The sequence below is a fragment of the Bombus vosnesenskii genome, unplaced genomic scaffold (genome assembly GCF_011952255.1).
Source record: "Bombus vosnesenskii isolate JDL3184/JDL3185 unplaced genomic scaffold, Bvos_JDL3184-5_v1.1 scf7180000013263, whole genome shotgun sequence".
NCBI lineage: Eukaryota > Metazoa > Arthropoda > Insecta > Hymenoptera > Apidae > Bombus > Bombus vosnesenskii.
This window is the reverse complement of record NW_022882923.1, coordinates 2,452,452-2,475,082: the sequence shown is the minus strand read 5'-3', so window position 1 is coordinate 2,475,082 and position 22,631 is coordinate 2,452,452. Positions and strand designations below refer to the sequence as shown.

Sequence of the window (22,631 nt, the reverse complement as noted above, 5' to 3'; positions counted from 1 at the left end):
GTGAAGCTGGAAATAATTAAAGGATTAAAATTCAAGTTGGAATAGCTACTTCACTATTGAATAGAAGCAAAAAAACAAAGAATTCGTATATACTGTTGCCGTTCTCTTTGTACACTGACTGATTAAAAGTTTAATTACTTGAGTAACCTTTTGTGCAAGCAATGAACTTATATTTCTTGAGAGATTTCTTGTAGAAACTAGGTTCAAGTAGATTCTTCGTATTTTCCTGAAAAGTAGCTTTTCGATCAGAATATACATATACTTATGTCCTATATGTCCCAAATAGGCTTTGCGTAAATTATATTGTAAATTATATCATAATAAAATACAATAACCTGTTTAAATACGATAAATTTTATTAGATACTTTACAAATCGCTAAAAATGTTTCCCATTGTGTAGAATAAAAATTTCTATTCTTCGTATTAAATTTTTTTCACTAACATTTATTAGCAAAATATTGAAAGATAATCTTTTTAAAAAACTTAGAATGGAAATATTTTATCTTATGTTTTTGACTTGTTTTCTCAGTCATCAAAGTTGAAAATTAAAATATCATGAATATATCATAACAGGAAATAACATATTATTATCATTTGTCTTTTTAAAAATTAAAGTTAACTTCTTTAGTAAGCGTCTTGATGTAAGTTATAGCCTGGCGCTTCTAAAGTGGTACTACATCTTGTTATACATCTTATCTTGACAAACTACAGGCAAAAAACGTCCTCTCTTCGAAGTTTCACGGTTACGTAACAATTGGAGCTTTTTTATTCCCTTCGTTTTAAATATCCGGCTCCCGTTGGTACACTGTGTCAAGCAAGGGAAGCTCTCAGTGTTTATCTTTCTTCTTCTATACAGTCAGCAAAGTGTTAAGAGGAAACATATCCAAGCAGATGTGTGCATGTGATTTCTCTTGAAATGTTTCATTCGTGTTGATGGTTCGAAGGAACGGAAAATATACAAATTGTGCAATAAACTCATGTGAACGCCATAAAAATCGCGCCGTGAATTCCTTATGAAAATATCGAACAAAGAGAGCAGTCATGCAAATTCGGAGAGTTAGAATTATATTAAAAACATAACTAGATACCTTTTATACCATCCCATCGATAAAAAGATAAATTCTATCGCAAAACGGTCACGAAATAACCGACGAATACTTGCGTATCGATGTTTTTCATAATATTCGATAAGCAAATCAGATGTACTGTTGTTTATTCTTTGCTACAGTTAGAGTTATATGTTCAAAATACAATTGAGAAATCTGCTATGCAACATAATTCTTTTTATCGTAACGTTAGTATTTTGAAATTATACAATATACGAGATAATAGATATAATTATTATACATATATTTATTAGACCTGCTTTGAGTACTAAGATAAAGTCTTAATACGTATACTACACGTTATTATCTAAATGTTGTAATAATACAAGTTTATGGTTGTTAGACTTAGTTATTGTAGGGTAGGTGATAACGTGTTTGTTTGTACATATCGCGGTGATATGTTTGTAAACAAAAATTGTAAAATTTTTTTAACGCCTCAGTTAAATTAGCTAGGGTCAAGGATGTCAGTTTAAAACTATCGTAGTTCATTGTTTCAGTAGAAACATTTTGTTCGTAAATTATATCGAAAAGAAATAAAACATCTTAACGTATGATATCTTATATATTGCATAAAAAAAGAAATGGTGATGTTGGTAGGTGGTGGTTTAATGGTGATTTAACGGCATGGTGCCATCATCATCTCCGTATAGTACATGTGATAACATCTATATCACTTTGAATATCACTATGAATTTATTATGTTCTACGTCAACCTATTTCATTATTTAATATATTTAAAAACATGTTTTTATAACAGAAGTGATGTGCTGTGACAATAACTAGATTCCTTTGTATAAAAAATATTAAGTGTACCTATGTATATATATATACGCATGTATTAAAAGCAGAAACAATTTCATTTGAATACAAAATACGTCAGGAATACTGTTATTTTTAATAAATATGTCATATTAAAAGACTATTTGGTCTAAATTGTTTAAATATATCTTTTATCTGTACTATACATATAATGCGTTGATCAAATTCTACAACCGATATTAACTTTTCTTATAATTTACTTCCTTGAATAAACTAATATTTTGTTTTGTTTCTAATTAATAATGTAATTAAAATTACATTGTATTAGGAACTTAATTAACTTACTGTTTATCGTTATAATATTTTCTTTTTATAATAATGAAAAAAATAATTCCATATTTCTGACACTAACTTGTTGCATTCGAACATTGTTGCATCGTAAACATCGATAGATAAACTCTTCTTATACTTACTAAAACTTAAAATTCGCTTCTCTGTTGACATATTTTTACATCCACGCGAATACGACGGTTTCTTTTCTCTATCCGAACTAAATATTATGATTTCTAACTCCTCGAATACCTTCTTCTTGACTCTCTGTACATTAATCCTGTTTCTTTATTCGCTTTCGTTACATACCACGACAAATTATAATTTCCACTAAAGCATGATGGATATCTAATGAATATATGGATGAATACATAATGGATACAGTCATGTATCTTAGAGTAGACTAAAATACGAAGACCAAAAGAAAGAAACACGGAGAAGAGGGATGAAGGGTAGAAAGAGAAAAATTGGACGGCCGCTGAAGTGCGTAACGGTGCGTCGTTCAATGCTTCTGGCGAGACGATCCACTACGGCTTTTTACATATTACCCTCTTTTTGCTCAAGTCCGTTCCCGACTCTCGATACTTCTCGATGGTTCACGCTTGCGCTCGTAGGCGTTCACATAAGTTACACGTTTTTGAGAGTATACATACCACCGTCGTAGGTATCGTGCATATTTTTCTCCAGGTTGCTAGACGTTCCACGTGGGTGTATGTACAGCCCCATCCATAAGTCTTAGGATACTAAAATACATTCTGTGTATTACATATGGCCATCGCGATTTTACATTCGTACAAGATAACGATTCAACAGTTTGTAAAGACTATCGCAAGAGGAACACGATGAATTTCTTTAACCTCATCCTTTAACCTAAACCGCGTGAAGAATGTTATATACATTTGATACGAAATTCAAAGAAAGGCATCGAAACCCTGAATTAAAAATTGGAGTAAGAACAAATATGATGGAAAACTCAATAATACGAGTGTCAGAATTGGTTAAAAGTCTTCAATTTCTATTCATTTTTACGTTCGTTTCAAACTGGATCATAATTCTTAAAGCCTTTAGTAATTTCCAAATAATTCCTGAGATTTATCACCTTTCTTGTAAATATCCTAATATGTATGAACGAATTCTTAAAGATTTTAATAATCCCGCAATCATTTCCGAGATTTATTTTGTAAATGCCTAAATACTTACTATCGAGGGTGTACATGTAACCGCGCGCCGCTCTCGTACAAAGGACGACACGTGGAAAGAGGAAATAAGTAACGTGCGATAATTCAGACGTGCTTGCTTCCTGTCTTCCTGAAACTAATGCCGTGTTCCCGTGTTCTGCGCAAGAAAAGGAATACAGTTTTCGCCCTTTTGGTCCGAGTTGTCCTATTAAAGTGCGATCTTCCGAATACCGTAGCGGTAGCGTAGACGGAGATTCAGACGTGAACCACTGTGAATGAGGATGGAAGGTAGTTTTATACGTTCGAGGTGGAACGACGATACGGATAAACGACGCAGCGGTAACGAATGATGTCTTCGTAATATTTCACCGGCGTCTTGCTGCCTTTTGCGCGCTTCTCCCCGATCCCCTTTTCGCTTCTAGGCACTTCCGGGGTCAAGATTCACGAGACATGAAAAAGGAAAAGGCGGAGAACGAAAGAAAGAAAGGCGACAAAGGCTGAGCGAAAGAACGGGTCAGGAAAAGATAAATTGGAATCGCGGATGTGCCCTCGTAAAAGCTGCGCTTTGCTGGCCTTTTTGCGATATTCCTAATGAATGCGTGCGTATTTAAGCGGTAAATTGTTTTCTGAAAATTCGAGCATTTCGAGAACAAGATATGCGCACCTACTTTGTAAGATCGTTTGTTAGATCTTTCGGCGTAATAATTGTGAGAAGTGGGCTATCTTGCTGGTTTAGAAGCTTCTTATCTTCTTGGTTTAGAGAATTTTATAGGTAATATTTATCAAACGTTCTGAAATATAGCTTAGAATAAGTAGCAGAGATATACTGGATGCGAAATACACTAACATTTAGTGCATATGATTCGTAAAAACAGATATGTTTATTATTACACTTATATTACACGTACATATCATACCTACCATATGACGTACCCATCATATGAAAATAGTTTATATACATACGTACGTATATCAACTTATGCTATTCCAATCTATATGATAATCCAAATTCGATAGCTCGCCTTTATATTACTTTTCAATTAACGATATTTAATAGAATATTTTTTTCACTATGATAATATTCAATAACATATATGTCCTGCGTTATTTCCATTTTAATACGAACTAATTACAATTCGAACTATGTAATTCAAATATCTTTCTTTGTGATTTCGCAATATAGAATTTACATTACAAAGCGAGTCAGATGTGCTTCTAACAATATCCCTGGAAAAATCTGGAATTCTGTCCGGCAGGATTTTCAAGTAGAGTGGCTAGATAGCCACGAAAATCCGGCACGGTTAGTTTATTCCGTCATAAATTTCGCGACGCGTAAATCGTGCATAAACGTAATCGCTGAACAGACAGGATACAGGGAGCCGTGAATCCGTTACTCATCGAGCACTTAGATTTCCTAACTGTCGTAGGTCGACGTTCACATCCTCCTCTCGAACTTCCAACGAGACTCCGTGAATTGCGTTGTCGATGTGCCTTCGAGCGAGGGATCAGTATACATATGTTGTTACACAGTTCGACACCCTGGCGCCTGCGGACAGCTCGACCGATGCGAGACGGACAAGAGTGTAATGCGCGTCAGTGGGATATCGTAGCTTGTGGGTAGAGTACGTTTGCGGTTTGCCGGATAGCATTCAACGTCGCCTCGGCCGGCCGTCGACGGAGACGTTACAGGCGCTAGAAAATATAGTATAACGTCTTTAGTTAGATCAAGAGGAGAAAGCCGTGGCTCGACAATGGCCCTAATGCGACTGAATGATGATACGTAACAAACCTTATTCAACAAAAAGTTTCGGTCGGCAAATTGAATCCAGAGGGCTTGGATTCTCTTTCTCCCCCTCTGTGTTCGCGTTTTCGTCTCACCCCGAAGGGAGGTGTGGAATAAGATCACGGCGCGACCCGTTGATCGTGTGCGTGTAGAGAGGGCGAGTGGCGATGGTCTTCGTCGAACGAGCACGAGCGAGAAACGGCACAGAGCGAAAGAGACGCGAGATCTTTCGGATGGTTCGGGCGAAGCACAGTGGTGGGGATAGAAGGGCGGTCTGCGCACGCGCGGCTCGCGGCGGAACAGCTTCGCGCGGCGACGCTCAGTCTCGTCTGTCGCAATCCAGTGCAGATATACGTGCAATTACCCTGTCAACAGTGCTTAAAATCTCTTCTGGTGCTCGTGGCGTTGCTCCGCAAACGGTGATCGATAACGTTCGCCGACCGATACGGCATCGATCGTATTTTCTGTTCGCGCGTTACACTGCTGCGAGAAAGAGTTTGGATCTCGCGTGTCGCGGCCACGTGAAGGAAAAATTAAACGTCCCTCCGTCTCGCGGTTCACGGCGATTCGAATCGCCGCTGTCGCCACCGCCGCGATCCTCCGGCAGCGTAGTTTTGCGATCAGTCGCTACCGCACGCTGCGCACGGTGAGTTTGACGTTTCGTTTCGGAGACAACGTGTAGTGACGGGTTTCGTTCGGGCAAAAACGGTGGCGTTCACCGTCCACTTTGTGTACCATGACTATCTCATGAGACCGCTATAAATCAATTGTCAGTTTATAACGTACATTGATGCGTTGCCAAAGATTCTCCACACTTTCCATGTTTTCGTAATCAACGTAACGGAAACATAAATACGCGAGTGGTGTGCTAGTGTGAACACAAAGACCAGTGATCGAGACAAAAAAAAGAGGGGTTATCCGCGGATTCGAGATGACTCGCCACCTGTGGCTAAAAGCAGCATTCGCTTTCTTCGTGATATCAGGTAAGCTGTCGCGAGTCGCCATCGCGTTTCATTCGTATTTGGATAAACATACGGAAGTAGAAAATACATATGTGAAACACGATGCGTGTTTGAGTGTGTGTTGGCGCGTGGGACGCGAGTAATCGCGTCTAATGTGACAAAATGACAAGGATCATCGGCTCTCTCCCTCTCGTGCCGGATGAAACATTGTCGTGTGACACGGTGCCGTTACTTTTTTTCTTAGCGCGTTGTCCGGCATCTCGCCAACGCGACGGGGGCGTCGTCGTTTCTTCCGTACCCTTGGTCAGCTGGTGGTTCCAAAAAAAAAGGAACGTGACTGAGCAAAGCGAGAGAATAAAATGGCGGGGAAAATATGTCTTACGACGACTGTTGACACTATTTTGTTTGTGCTGTCGCGGAATCCTTTTTTCATCGTTACGCCGGAAGCGCGAGGCGAGGAGACAAAAGGAAATACGCTGAGCTCGCGAAGCTCCGTTAAGCAAAGAAATATTTTTTGCTTCTGAAACCAAGTGTGCAAAGGAGTTACAAGGAACAATGTTGAAAGGAGCGTGGCTTTGTACCTTTTCGTTATTGTCCCAGCTGATTTACTGAAATTGTTCTCCAAGGGAGAACGCGTGGATCTTGTGCTTTCTATCGTCGAGATATAGGTATCGAGGTGAAATTGTGAAGGAGATGTACGTTTATTTGCATCGAAGGACAAAGAGCGTCGAAGAACCCTCTAGTGGCTCTTCTCCCGTGCGAATCGTACGAAGAAGAAGCTAGAGGAGATACCAAGTCACATTGGTCCACGAACTTTGTTGCGGTAATACGCTGGTGCAGTCTACCGCGTTCGCAATTATTCTTCATTTTTCTATTTCAGATGATATTCCATTCGACATACGTACTGTATATATACATATGTGAACTACGATTATATCCGTAACGTGAAATTGCTCGATGATTTCGTACGAATAGCCTGCAACGACCGAGTAATGATTTCGAAATTGGCAAAGGAAATTCCGGTGCTCCATACAATCAGAGTTCTTTGGAAATGCAAATCGATTTCATTTCTCTTTGGAACGATTTCTACGCGTAGCGGTGCTCTTTGTCGTGGCTCGATATCTCGGTGCACTGGCCTCTATCTTCCTCTCTTCTTTACCCATTCTATCCCGAAAGCGAAATATCCTATCTAATGGACAAACCTTAACGAGTCTCTTTGTAATTAAGAAACTATTGCGTCGGCATTTATCGAGTTTTCTCTATCGACGTACGACCAATGATCCCTAGGAGCCGTGCGCTCATTTGGGGTGTTGGCTCGTTTGCCTTTGGGCGGAAATTCAAATCGCAGAGAAGAAGGTTATCCCTTAGCCCGTGTGGCAATTCCCTTTTCACCGTGTTTCTCGATCCCTAGCTTGATTACACTCACGAAACTTCGTTGTCGTCATCGTCGTTGTGTAAACTCATTTGATTCCGGGGCCTTGCTTTTTCGACTATTTGCAACGGTTGCAGTCGCCTCCTTCTGGAAGCCTCGCTCGTCCCATCGCTGTTAAACGAGCTAAAGCTACCTTTTCACGGTACGGATACTCGAGACTAGGAGAATCCACGCTCAGCCTTGTACATTGTTAAGACCGGATACTTGACTAAGCTGAACCAAGAGAGAAAGAGAGAGAGAGAGAGAATCACTTTTGACTGCCTTGGTCGAGTGTAATCTCTGTGGTTGACTTGTGCACGGAGCGAAAGCAACGATTTACGACACATTAACGGGCCATGGCTGTACCTCTCTCGCGGAAACTTTACAGAGTGACTTAACTGAAGCGGGCAACTCTCTTTACTGCCGACGCTGCTTGAAACTCCTCGACGCGCGTATTAGCCAAGCGTACCCGCTATCAGTTTCGGTAATAATCGAGGACTGCCTTACCGATCTTGAGAAAATGACACGAGTTAATCCACGAGTACGAGAAACGTCAAAGTGGTCGCCGGCAACTTTACTGGTGTGATAGATGAGTTTGGTCTAGCGATCGCAAGTAAAAGTATATACTCGATTGTATTCTCTGGCAACTTGCTTCACAGCTGATGGCTGTAAGAGCGAAGCTGTTATAATTAGCTACTTATAATTACTACAATTAGCTTTCTTATATAATTGTTTACCGATAGATAATATTAATGAATTGGCAAACGACAAGATTATAAATTTCTATTATACAAAGTCTTCATAATGTTTACGTAGGATGGGATAATCAGCTGACTTTGTATTTTGTAAAACTTCTAAAATTTTCTTATCGAATGTTATTTTATTATCCATTTTATTACTATCACGTAAGGGGATCTATTAATACTAATACCTAGGTACAGTTCTGTGAATTGTAAAATTTCATTCATTATATTAACTCATCTTTGAAATGAAGAATTATTAATTCTTCGATCAGGGGTGGTAATTTTATTATTTTATCAAAGAGTCATTATGATCCCTGAATTAATTCACATGAAAGAGTGGCTGAAAATAAAAAGTAATATCTTCTTATTGGAAATTTCGTCTCCAATTAAATCGACATTAACAATTCATGGAATATCGTATCTATTCATCGTATTATACGATGAAAGACAAGTAATAAAAGAAACGTTTTCCACTGGATATTTGTGATCCATGTAAAGTTAATTAAAATCATCTTTCCTGATTTTTGACGTAATCGTATTCTACGTATTACGTCTGTATATAGGTTATGCTCAGTAAATTTGCAACATCGACCGAAAACGAGAAACCGAGAAAATATTATTCTATATTTTCTATTCATTGTTTCATATACAATTACCACCTTCTGAATTAAAATACAGTTCGTTCCATCGCTATACTAATGAATTTGTATTATTGGTAACGTGTAATATTGTACAATTGATTGAAGAAGTTTCATCATTTCTAGCATCAAACATTGTCAGTTTTACCAAACTGGACACGTTAACGTTATTGTTACGATATCGTTTATCTTTAACTACAAACAGCTGGATTTTAATTGGAGGTAACCATGTCTTTGTAAATTACGCTGCCTGTTCACGTCACGTTGCATATTCTCATTTGACGAGCTTTGTTTGAATGCCAGCTGGTGCAAAAACTGTATACATAATTTCTTTGATGTTTATAATTTATTCATCGCTGTCGTTCTGTTTTTGTTGCTAAGCGAATTTCTGAAGATCGTTAGCTGTTCCTGTATGAGTGTACTTTTGTAATTAACGTACCGTCAATTACATTTGATTGTTCTTTGCACGATGCCGCGTCGAAGAAAGGAGTTTTAGCTTGAATTAATGTAAATGACGTCGAATAATAGCCAGGCTTTTTTCACTCTCGCGGATATAAAGCTACATAAAGGAGCAATAAGTCCACGTTCTTCGTGTCATTAATAATCCATTCGTTTTTCCAGTTACAAACTTTTAGAATGCTATTAATATTTTTTAAACTCCGCTTTACGTTTCCACGAATAAGAATAAGGTTACACACATAAAGAATCGGCTGCGTTTGTTGGAAACCTTCGAGAATTGCTTCGTGCCGTAGAAATCGGAAACACTTTACTATACTGCTGTACCATATAGTTAAGAATATCGAATACGTTTCTCCTATATAAAACACTAACAGTGACACGCATAACGTACAAATTATTCTGTTAATCGATTCTTCATTGGTTCAAGTTCGATGAAACTCGAGGTCGATAATTGATTCGTTCATTCGACATGTTTGAATGAAACATTTTCGCGCTATGCGTAGGATACATCGTTGGAGAAGCAGCAAAGGACGCGCTGCATATGATTGATCATAAAATATATCAGGCATATGACATTGCACAGTATAGATTATACGGTATCCAACATCTTTAAATTCAATCTTGAATTTTGTGCGGAACAGTCAAATTTGTTTTATATTATGAAACACCATTACTCTTTAATATAATGACTGAGGAATGAGAAGATATCATGTGTCTCGTTAGGAGTCAGACTGGTTAATTTACTATTTGTTAATTTTTAAATTTCATTACATAGGTGTGTACCTATTTTCGAGGAAATGTTCTTGAATGCTTGTGAATTCGAATTTTTTGTTTTCGTCAGAGGAGCAAGAGCGGTTCCAAAGACCACGGTGTATCATGTACTGTCAATCTTTGATCGTAATAGTACAAGTTATCTCGTTAAAGCGGGAGAATATTTTTCAATAACTAGAAAACTCCTCTTTGAAACTCTGTTCAGAGTCAAGGGTTGGCTTCCGTTGAAGATTAAGGGCAAGTTTTTTATAAGGGTAAACGTTCGCTCGGAGCAGCGACCAAACGAGTTGAAACGAATGCCTCTCTTCGTATGTATGAGCATCCGAAAGGATGGAGGATCACGGGAGGACGAAGAAAGCGAAGGTAGAGAAAGAGTTGAAAGAGAAGCTGGCAAAGATAGAGAGGAGAGGTTAGGCCAGTGTCTTTCGAGTAGACGGCGTGACTGTCGACCGGAACCCCGGGGGGCTGTAATTTCATCTCGCATTAGCTAGGGAAAGTCCCCGCGGGATACGCTGAATGCATCTTACGGTTCGCGGACTTCTCCGGGGCAAAGAAAGAGGAAAAACAGCCGTGCCTTGAATGAACCCACCAGCTTTCTTGAATTTCCATTGCGGCGCAACTGCGCGTCACCACGGCCTGCATAGCGACCACGGCAAGGACCACGATATCGCGAGAACTTCTATCGTGCGTAGTTACATTCACGCTTCACACACTCTATCTTCGCCTTGTTCTTTTGTCTAAAACGTAAACGAAGATCACAGAAGGAAAATATCGCAGCTTGGATACAAAAGTGATGAAACTTAAAAAATTGTATAATTATTCTTTTATTTTGTTACAAGAAAACTTTTTAAGATCCATTAATGTTATCACTATGCGAATAAGAAAAACGCCCTACTTTATAATTAAATAGAAGAATTTTTATGTGACATAATTGCAAGTGGAAATGAAGAAATTGTAAATTACTCTTCAATATATGAATATTATGATGAGCAATATTCTTAAAATTTTTAATTTGATGAAAAGAAACACACGTTTAACTGCAGAACGAAATAAGAAGACAATTTTGTTAGTATGACATTGATCTGACATCGTACTGAATTTTAAAACTGTTTTCTTACGGAGAATACGAAATTATCCTATTCTTTACCTGTAGGCTTCACATGTGTAAGGTATGCAATGTACTATAATAATCTTTAGATATATTGTATAAGGATATATAGGAGTGGGAATAGCCGCGTAACGATGAGAAAGCGAGGGTGGGAAACAGAAACCTAACCGAAAGTTAGTGGCAGGAGAATGACTTCGATCCATCGAATCTTTACTGGATGAGACATTTAGGGCACGATCGAATCTTTATACCAGTGTAAGGTGATTCAGGATGGTTGGCGAAGCAATTAGATGGGCGAGGTATTCTTGCTGTGAATTACGACGTTCTATTAAGAACGTACTCGCTACTTCCGGACGTAATTGTTTGGTTAACGCAGAGAAGCAAATGGAAAGTTTTCTGAAAGGAAAATTGTGTTATAAATCGGCGACATTTGGCGTTGTTTCTTTTCGTTCTATTAAATGGAGTTAAGCATAATTATCTTTCGTATCTTATTTTTATGGGTATATATAGGGATATAGGGATATAAAAATACAAGGTTTTGAGTAATTAACTTAATGCACACTTGAAAACCTTAAATATTATTAAAAGTATAAACATATTTTGTGACTGTGATGAAATCTTTACATGGAAATAAAAAATTTATTAATTAGATGTATATTTTTTGTATAATATAGCACTTCACTTAATAAAGAATAAAGCAACGTAGATTTTGCTGCTTCAGATATGTTTGTATGTACATACAGCAAATTATAGGAAGGTTAATTGAAATTAAATTTTTACGATAAAGATACCTGTAGATACGTATTATGAACAATATTAACGCAAACTGGTAAAAAACTATAATTTTCTAATGAATCGACCTTTTCAATTGTCCGTATAAACAGTACAAAATAACTTCCTCGAATTTAATAGAAAACGTTGTCTTTAAATATCATATGAATGTTCTGTAATTTAATCGACATTTATTTCGATTTTTTCTTTTCATGAATCAGTTTTCTGGTCTGGAAATAGTTCTATCGAACTATAATAATAATAATTGATTTTTCTATCAAATATTTATATGTTTTATTAAAAGTATGTTTAGTATTTGTATAAATGTACGTTGATGTGTATACATTTGGAACGTTTTATTTTAAGAATACTCTTTACAATGAAAGAGCAACTGTATACGTAATTACAAGTTTCGTTTATTGCAGGTTTCAATATTTTCATTTTACGTTGCCGTTTGTATTGATTGCAAAATGTTTGTGAGTAGAGAAATGTTTATTCAACGTGATATGATAAATGCGTACTTGCATCTACATATATCTACCCCTTTGTAGCCTTAAATGTGTTACATGAAATCGAATTTTATTTTGTGTCCTTAAAATTTCTTTATTAGTTGAATTAATTGGAAACGAGAATAATCGAAATTTTGTAGCATTTCATAGCCTCGTACAAATTTCATTTATTTTTGTATATAATAAAGAAATTGCATATGAAGGGTTAAAAAGAAATTGTATGTAGCAAAAAGCTAACAATTTATGAATAATCATTTTTTACGAAATTAAAGATAAACGTTATAACATCACTTTTTATAAAGACTTTGTATAATATACATTTACGATACAAAATAATCACTAGGCTGCAGATATTTATGTAATTTTATATTTTCTGTATATAACCAAAGAGATGGAATCGTAGAGATTTTTTTCGCTCATTCGAAATATTATAACGAATTGTTTACTTTAGATATTTTAGACATTTCTGTATATCTAAATTTCCCATGAATCCATAAAAATCCTGCTATCCGCGCTGTGATACGTTAAAATTATGCCGACAAGGAATAAAAAAGGCTGGTAAATTTAAATTTATATCTGCAGAGTGAGCAGCACGGTGTCCGAAATAAATCTTTCAATATCGTTCGGCACGCAGCATCGTCGAACATAACCTCGTTCGATAAATACACCAGCACACGTAGATGCAAATAAACTGACTTTGCCGCTATCATTTAATACAGTTGTCAAAATTACACGTTGACATCCATGAAAGGATTTATCGCAAAATAATATGCGTAACTGTGTCGCTTTTGATCTACGCTTTTAGAATCCGCGTGCTAGAGGTATTTAGCGGGGTTTCCACGGATGTTTCAAATGAAAACGCACGTGCGAACACGCGGCGGAATGCTAGCAAGTGGATACGAGAGGACCGTAAAGAGAAGACTCGGAAAACGAAGTAAAGGGGAGATTGCCGCGTAATTTTAGAAACGTCCGTGAACGTAAAGAGACGGTGCGCCGTACATCGAGAGTGAAGATGGTTTAATAATATACACGAATGTCCAACTGGCGCGAATGCGATAATAAACGATTTGACGTGTATGAGCGTGCACGCTGATACGACACGACATTCCTAGCCAACAGTGAGAGATTATTATCATTAGAATCTCGAACAGGAAATCGCATCGAGGGCTTTGTATGGGATCGTCTATGATCACCCTTTCTTCTGATCCTTCATTCGGAAAGTGCGTCGTGTCATTGAGATAGATAGTCGGTGTTTCCTTTTGGATGGAAATAGAAATGATAATTGAAGGTCTCGTAACAAAGACGACCGGGACAGTAAACGAATATTTTAGCATTTTTAATTTCGGCTCGTTATAAATTTTCGATTTTGTTAAACAGAATGTTCGTTATATTATATAAATGTAAGTGTATTTGTAACTATATTGGAGGAGAATTATATCTAATTAAGTCATCAATTGTCGATGCTCAATTGGTATTGGTGGTAATGATTTTTATAGAACCGGTTACTTTTCATTCGACAATAAGTTATGTTTATAACATCGATTCGATGTTGTGAATTAAGTTGCATTATTCTCGACAAGATAAACAAATTTTAGATTTGAAGGTATTGGTCGTTTTTGTCACGTAGTACTCGATTGATTTCAAATGATTTCTGTATTTAGCTTTTCACGTGTGTCGTGTTTCGAAATATACTCGTGAAATAGGAAACATTAAAAAATTAATATTCGCATTTATTTGGATGGACTAGGTAAGCAAGAAAGTTTTCTCGTTTCTTTTATGGCGGGAGATGTTGAAGACCAGGCTGAGTCTCGTCAGAAGTCAAAATCACGAAATGCATTTGCGGTTCACTGCTTTCTTCAAAACCTTTTACCAACGCACTGTAATTGGGCATGGTAGATATTCGAAGAGATGAACAATTTTAACTAGAACCCACCATACATCTAATCTTTTCAAATCTAACAACCGTTTGGAGCATCAATAATTTAAAAATAATGAGTTTAGAACAGAAGTGGTATTAAAGACTTTCTTCACTTTCTAACATTGTAATGATTTAATAAAAATTTACCGAACTCGTGCCCTTTCATTAAAAAATTAGTAGAAGCTTGTTTCCTACTTTATGGAATGACAAAATTGTTGGTTACGTAATTTTGATTCCTAATTTATGGAAGAAATGATGATTATGTGACAGGAATTTGAAAACTAACACAAATGAAAAGTATTAAAATAATTGACAAACACATCTTGTACATCCAGAGTACATCCACAAGTACATCCAGACGATTATATAATATACATATATTCGTATAAAGAATAATAATTTACGTTCCATAATTCTGATACAATTAAATTTTAAATGGCTTCATTAACTATATAATCGGATCTTTGTTTTATCCGTAGAATATTCTATTTGCTTTGAACCACCGCGTTCCACTATTATAATATTTCGGAATTATTAGCTGTTTTTGATTGCATTTAGTGTAGTGTGCTCTCTATTCTATTAACATTTATTATGAGAAACAATATGTTTTCGTACAATGTCCATCACGTCATAATTACATTTGAAACGTGTTTATATAGCTTATTATATCATATGTTATTCATAATTATTGTATAATCCATTTGTCATTTAACTACTGTATAGCTTGATATTCATTCAGATCAAATAATGTAGTATATTGTTATCAAGTATCTCATTCGGTGGTTTTAAGATCATTCAAGATATTGTCCGATTGATAATTGTTAAAAGTCGTACAAGAGTATACAGTATAATGAATCTTTTACATTCACCGCGCGTCATCTCCTATTCATTTTGACTTTCACAACATATATAACATTTTACTAGTTTCACAATCTTCAACAACTATTTATACTAAAACCAACTTTCCCGAACACTTCTCAGTTTAGTACTAATTAAAAACTTTCTCTCGTTACGTTCTTATATTTCTTCCATAAGGATTTCAAACGTGCACCTAAAAAGATAATTTTCCTGAAAATTTAAAAACTTCAAATACATACATACTTCAAAAAATATTCTCCGCTGTATTTTCTGCCATCAAAAAACACTACTTATAACGAAATAGTCTTTCCATGCATGTATAAGAAATTTTTATCGTTTCAAAGAGTATTCCCTCTTTCTCTTCCCCTTTATCGGAAGACAGCACCTATAACAAGATAATCTTTGTAGAGAAACTTAAGAAATTGTAGATATTTCAAAAAATATCGCCACTCTTCTTTGTTAGAAAAACTCTAGCTATGTCGAAATAGTTTTTATTGTACCGTTTGTGTCTCTACATCAGCGTTCCCTATCTCGTTTAAAACACGAGGGGCGCAAACCTCACTCGTTTAGTATATTTATCAGACAGTGGTGTTTACTCTTTTTATCGAAGATATCCATTCGCTAGTTTTCTGTATAGCGAACAGTTTTTAGAACCGCGAAAGAGAATATATTTTAACCGTGTCAGGAGCAACCGTCCAGGTTCGACCGTGGTTGGATATTACCTCACTTTCCGCATACTCGTAGCATTTCGCCGCATTATGAGTCCGCCTACATGCGTAATGATTGTCTCGCTTGTAAAAATGCTCCCGTAAACGAAAACTTGGAGTCTGCGGTTTATTGGCCAGGCTTGTGACCTGTTCTAGCAAACGCGACTACCGTCAGACCATCCGAATGTCAGGATAGTTCAGAAACTACGGGTCGCAGTTGCGGCAAAAGTATGACGTGATATTTTCGCGATATAACCTGCCACGCGGTTCACAGTACTTTTTATTGGGATACTTTAGCGAATTTCGGACGAAACACGTATCGCGTGAACTCTACTGGTGCACACGCGTTTCGTCGTTAGAAACAACCGTGCACGTCGACATTTGAGTTGTTCTGAAACTAGACAGTTTGGTCAACTCCATAAATTGAAACGTGGAAAAAAATGATAATTACTTGCGGAAAGTTTATTGGTAAAATAAGCCCGTAAAAGTTGACTTGTAAGTCAAACGTATAAATACATTCTCATGATCTGAAAAATATAGTAAATTTTTTATAACCATAAACATAGAACATTATTTTTTGAAGAATAGCGACGAATTGACTTGCATCACTATGATTCTTAGCCATTTGCGCCGCTGAATTTCGGCAAGAGAAATGATCCGCTCCAGATCTCTGACAGAGGAAATTCTAAGCTGAGAACTTCTCGACGCGCACGTTTCGTGTGTTTCAACATTTTCTGTTTGAATTCACAGTGTTGTGCAAGGGTTTACAGCGAAGAGATAACGAACACATTATATCAATAGTATATAGCGCACCCGTGCTATTAATTTTCAGCGTTTTGGCCATGAATAGATGATTTGCGTGAAAAATAGAGGAGAACAATGTCTTTGTATTTTCTGATGATTAATACGTTGATCTGAATAGGTTTTGAAAATTTTTTACATTTCCGCGCAATGATGGGATCATTTTTGAATCGATGGCTGTAATATGAAAGCTATGAATAACTATGATATCATCGAAGTAGTAATTGCTAATACTGTGTTATTCAATGCCGCTGGAGTATAAAAATAAAGAGATTATTACAATTTTTAATTTAGTACAATTTTCTAGCCATTCCCGATGAATGTATTGTTATACGATTTCGAAAATATTTATTTCATTTTTGTATTTGTGTGATATTAGATACTATCATGCTGCACGTCGTAAAACAAGCAACATTACACACATATTGATTTACAGAAAAATGTAAAATATGCTAGTGGAAGTATAATTACATTAGTAACGTTTTGCACACATGTCAGTAGTATGTTAGGGAATTAATTATGTTTTGTGTTAGCCATTACTACATGTAATCAAGTTGAAATGCAACCGCTGATTTAATCGTACTCTTTGTGCTTCTGGTAGAAAATTAATTGGGAATACAGTTTTCATCTTCATTAACTCATTCTTCTATAATGAAAATCACATTTCTTTACTTCTCTTCTACATTTCTTTTCTTTATTGTTTAAATTAAATCCTTTCTTGTATGTTCCAGTGAATTAAAGCTTTATTTTTACTCTATCTATGGAAAATTGTCAGAAATATCTGTTCCTTAACGTAATAATATAAGATTCTAAATTAACCTTAAAATGCAAAGAGGGGAAAAAATTTCAGAACTTTTCCAATATACTTGACAATATAATAATGATTTTAATCCATACATAGAATTTTATACGTGTACTCTTAAAATCACATGCCCTTTAAAAAAAGCCCTCCTCCCCGCGCTCCCAAAAAATCAATTTCCTTAAAGGTTCACGGTAGAATACCTCTTTAAATCGTTCTGAGGCAATGTGCTAGCCTAAGAGTAGCATGGTCAATTCTTTCTCTTGGCTAGGTATAACTGCGAGAGGAAATATCGCGGTTGTTGCGGTAAAACATGTTCTCTTCTGACGTTATCAAAATTCCATCCATCTCCTATTTTTCCATGCAACCGGTTCGCCTCTTTCTTTCTCTCGTTCACCTTCACTGGCACAACGGTAGCTGTGTTCCCACGCGTTTTTCAAGGAAATACGAGCTCAGGATGAGAAACCCCGTGTGCATAATTCGAGAGAAAATCCCGCGGGGCGGAGGGAAGCATTCGTGACTTTCGAACAACGAGAGGTTTTCTTACCGTCTACGCGCGTTAATTAATCCCCTTTCAATTAGGAGCCACGCCCTTCTTGCTCCGACAAAATCCCGAAGCGCGAAAGCTAATGTCTACAGGGCCACTTACCAATGTGGAAGCGAGTGTGAATTCGAAACGGGATCGTCTTGCACGGGCGGTACCGTTTACTTAGTCTCCTCTATGATCGTAATAATCGGGGTTAGGAGATTTGATAGCGTTCCTACTGCGATGAGAAGTTTTAGACGGTGTGCTGGTTAAGAAGTTGGGCTAAAGATAGGCCATGTTCTATTGAGACGGGATACCGTGATATAAGATACGATTAGCAGTTGCTGTTTTTCTTCTTTCTTGCATGTAGAATAGTTGCTCGTATTGAAAGTACGATATAAATCTCTTGAATTTAATTGAAATGGAAAAATCATGGATTTCATAATTTCATCAATATTTGTTTGGCTTTTGGTAGACGAACCAGATTTCAGAATACATATTACTATACGATTACGACTGTTTCGTCAAACTACAATAATAATAATTCATTCTTATATTAAATATTTTTGTATTTCATTAAGGATGTGTTTTTATGCGAGGTGCGACGGTGTATTCGCTAAGAAATTGCTGGAGATGGAGTATGTAATATTATGACAAGAGTATCGAGACAAGATACCATGATGTAAGATATGATACGATTAGTAGAAACTATTTATTTTCTTTCCTCGATGTAGGCAGTACTTTATTTTACTATACTTCCGTGCACAACCTTTTAAAGTTATTTTATAGAAAAGGTGGGTTAGTATACAGGGTGGTTGGTAACTGGCGGTACAAGCGGAAAGGGGGTGTCGAAAATATAAAATAAAAATTTTTCGTTTGAGGCTTTGTTTTCGAGAAAATCGACTTTGAATTTTCGCTCGGGACGCGTGCGGTACGTTATAACGGATCTCACTGTAGATCGTTGTCTCGATGGAAAAATAAAAAAAAAATTTTTTTTCTATATTTTCGACTTCTTTTTTCGCGTAGAATCACCCCTTTTACGCTTATACCACCAGTTACCAACCACCCTGTATATGCAAGAGAAAATTCTATTTCCGACGTAGCTTTTTATTTCGAAGTGTATAGAATTAAATTAGTCTTTATTTGGTTACGAATATTTATCTTTATTAACGAGAAACTTTTGACAGATCCTTTTGAAATATTTAAACGTCATAATAGACAATTTCGTTAACCATGCAGTGGTTATTTTGGAAATAAATAAGAATTTTATTACAGTATTATTCGTGTACATTTTTTTAAACAGTGTGAATAATTTTCATTCAAAATATCTACTCAAACAGAAAGTTATCGAGGAATATAATTTCAGTAATCGTTTCCATGCATTTTTTGCCTGTTGAACCTCTGGGTAGTTTAAAGCTTCAAAGGATCTCATTTCTGAAACTCCAATATACCACTATGTATTTACTCCGTCATAAGAGATTTGAAATATTTTCGTTTCGTAGAAGATGAAAGAAAGCTTTTCATGATAGATCATGCAGAAGAATAACTATTTTCAATCTGGAATATTTAACCAGCGTCAAGTTAGTAAAAAATATATTTCAGAAATATCAGATATTTCTGTAATTTAGTTGAAATTTGAGATTTCTCGGTATCCGGACATCTCAAGGGTGTGATCAATTTTACCACAAAATAGATCAATAATCCTGCAACCTTGTAGTAGACAATCCACTTGTCAAGAACGTTGACAATTTCAACGTTAATTGAGAGTTGTCGTCGCCAAGCATATCACGACTGACCTACTGGGATTTCATTTGACAATCATCGAGCATATTGATATTATAGCCCTAATTCGACACCGTCAAAGCGACTTGTTCGCAAGATTAGTGCGCCCATTCAAGAGATTCACGTACTTACACTTACAAAAGATTTCACTAGAAATTCAATCAATGAATCGATTCTGTTACATAATGATCCTAGACATAACGATACTAGAATCGACAAGTATGAAACTATTTCCGAGAATTCAAAATTATAAATATGCAGTGCGCTCTGTATTTAATGTCGACTACACGTTATTGTTTTTCAATACTCTGCTTATACAACAAATTTGTTATCTTACTCCGCTTTATTGTTTTATTCGTATTCTACAAAAATATACAATTTCGTTGGTATTTTCTGCCAACTTGCAGGAATTATTCAGAATATAGGTTCAACATAACTGCTTTAATAACCTAAGTTGGTATCATAACTATTTTCAATCCTTGCCAAAAATACTTAAAAATTTCGTTCCTCATAAGATACGACTATCGTTTTCGCTACAATGGAAGTCTTGCCATACTAAAGAATTAAATATGTATACATTATACATATATTCCTTCACGACAAAGAAAATTTCTTCGGACCTCATTAGCCTTGCATGTAATGCTATAATTATTGACTAAATCTATGTTACATTCCTCGAAGTGTGTCACAAAAATGGGTGACAGATCTATATTCTACACATTCTGTACTTCGTCTACGATGCAATACTCGTTACTGTTATCGACAGTTGTAAATCTTATATAAATGATTAACCAAGTACTAAATACGAGATTATTTATCATTGCATAAGGATATTCGATTCAAACAAACGTTACAGTTTGTAGTAGACCAAAGAACCGCGTTGACGCGTCTTTAATATTTCAGAGAGGCAAATTTCAGATGGATAATTTAAGTTGCGTAACGGTAACGTTTAGACAATTATCAAGTCGTTAACAGAAGCAACTCATCGGTGAACGTATTTTCTTTAACCCCAAAGCTCAGTTTATGTTGCTTAACGGGCTATAGTCAATGTTTGCTCTACGAACGTGGAGCGTAGTCTGCTCTTTTATCGCCCGCTTACAAATGGATCCAAACTTGTATAGCCGACGAAGAAGGGGCTGACTGTCGGGAACTAGGGGAGCCACGAGGGTTCTTATGAGAATTAGTTTGATGAAAGATTTGTATATGCTTAAACGGAGATAGATATAAGATACTAGAAGCGTATCTTTCTGTGCTTAATTTTGACACATTAAATTAATTTTATATCAGAAATGTGTAAAACACGTTGTAAAACGTTACAGGACATAACAATGGTGATTGGGTCTAATAGGGGATTCATTATTATAATGATTTTTTGGGCCTATCTTTAGAAAATTTTGGTCCTAACTTTTTAGGGTTTCCACTTTTATATATTAGAATTATTTTTGTTTTATTTGCATTTATATGTAGGGAACACATAATACGATAGATTTTAAAAATATTTTAAATTAATCTAATCATCTAGAAACATTAATAGGAAGATTTCTAAATTATTAAATAAATTATTAAATAAATTATTAAATAAACTTATTAAATAAACAGAAATAACATAATAGTATACAGAAATAATATTTTCCATGTTCTCAGATTCACAGTATTAAATAACGTTATATGCTAAATATACATAAACAACACACGATCGTTATTCAGATCACGTTAATTTGCTTGTATGAACGAAATAATTGAAATAATTTACGTTACTTCACATAGTGTTTTTAGATTATTATTATCCGGGTTGTCATTTCGATATCCAAAGTAATTTAGAAAATTTGTGTAAGAGCTTTATTATTTTCTAGTAAAAAATGTGTCAATGAAAACAGAGAATGAAAGAGATAAACTTGATGCAATTTTTCAAGTGCAACGAGGTGAAGATTCTTATTCATTTGTGATCCAGTTTTTGATATGTCGCAGTTATGAAATGTCACGAAGTAAATTTTTCCTTAAAGATTCTAAACGAAGATTAAACTTCCGTATTTATACACCGACATATAAGTACGCGTCTGAAAAGAATATCTAATAGCAATTACGCAAGCGTTACTGGTAACGTAGCGTACACCTCTTTTAGATATCGAAGTATTTTATGGATGAGATGCAGCAGATGCTGTTCACAGAGATCAAAGCTCGTGCTTTGATTCAATTTACCACTAAAATAAAACATCTATAAATATGGTTAAAATTATCTGAATTAATTCATATCGTGAAACCTTAATACTGTTAAAAAATAAAATTAAAGTACAAGTGGTATTCGAAGACAAGTTGGAGATACAAATAGAATATTCACAATAGAAAAAAATTGTTTAACACTGTACTATAAGAATTCTTGTTTGTTCAAAATGTACAAAGTTAGGTAGAAGAAGAAATTACGAGGAGAAAAACATGAAGTAAATTCTAAGAACTCTCTTGCATAATTATAAAGTTAAATAATACAATTGAATAATGTAAATTGACTGAAAAAGAAAAAAGTTGGAAATGAAACGTTACATTAATCCAATATACAAGTCTTTCAGTAGTTAGTAGAATTAATTCGAATTAAAATGGATAAAGAGAAATTTAGATTTTCCTTTACAAGAGCAAATAACTGAATATATATATGTCTATCATTTTATCAAATAATCGTAGATCGCCACAGATCGTCAGATAAATGTGGTTTCAAT

The 22,631-nt window shown here is 35.7% G+C and overlaps 1 protein-coding gene across 2 annotated transcripts in view; it reads left to right on the top strand.

Moving 5' to 3' along the window:
• Positions 1-5,472: 5,472 nt before the first annotated feature.
• LOC117231367 overlaps positions 5,473-22,631 on the top strand; it is a 205,144-nt gene continuing 187,985 nt past the window's right edge. Inside the window, exon 1 of one of the 2 annotated variants that reach the window (XM_033489767.1) lies at positions 5,473-6,140. In XM_033489767.1, coding sequence (XP_033345658.1) covers positions 6,089-6,140 — 52 coding nt within the window. In that variant the 5' untranslated portion in view covers positions 5,473-6,088. The remainder of the gene's footprint in view (positions 6,141-22,631) is intronic. The other variant, XM_033489759.1, reaches the window with a different exon arrangement.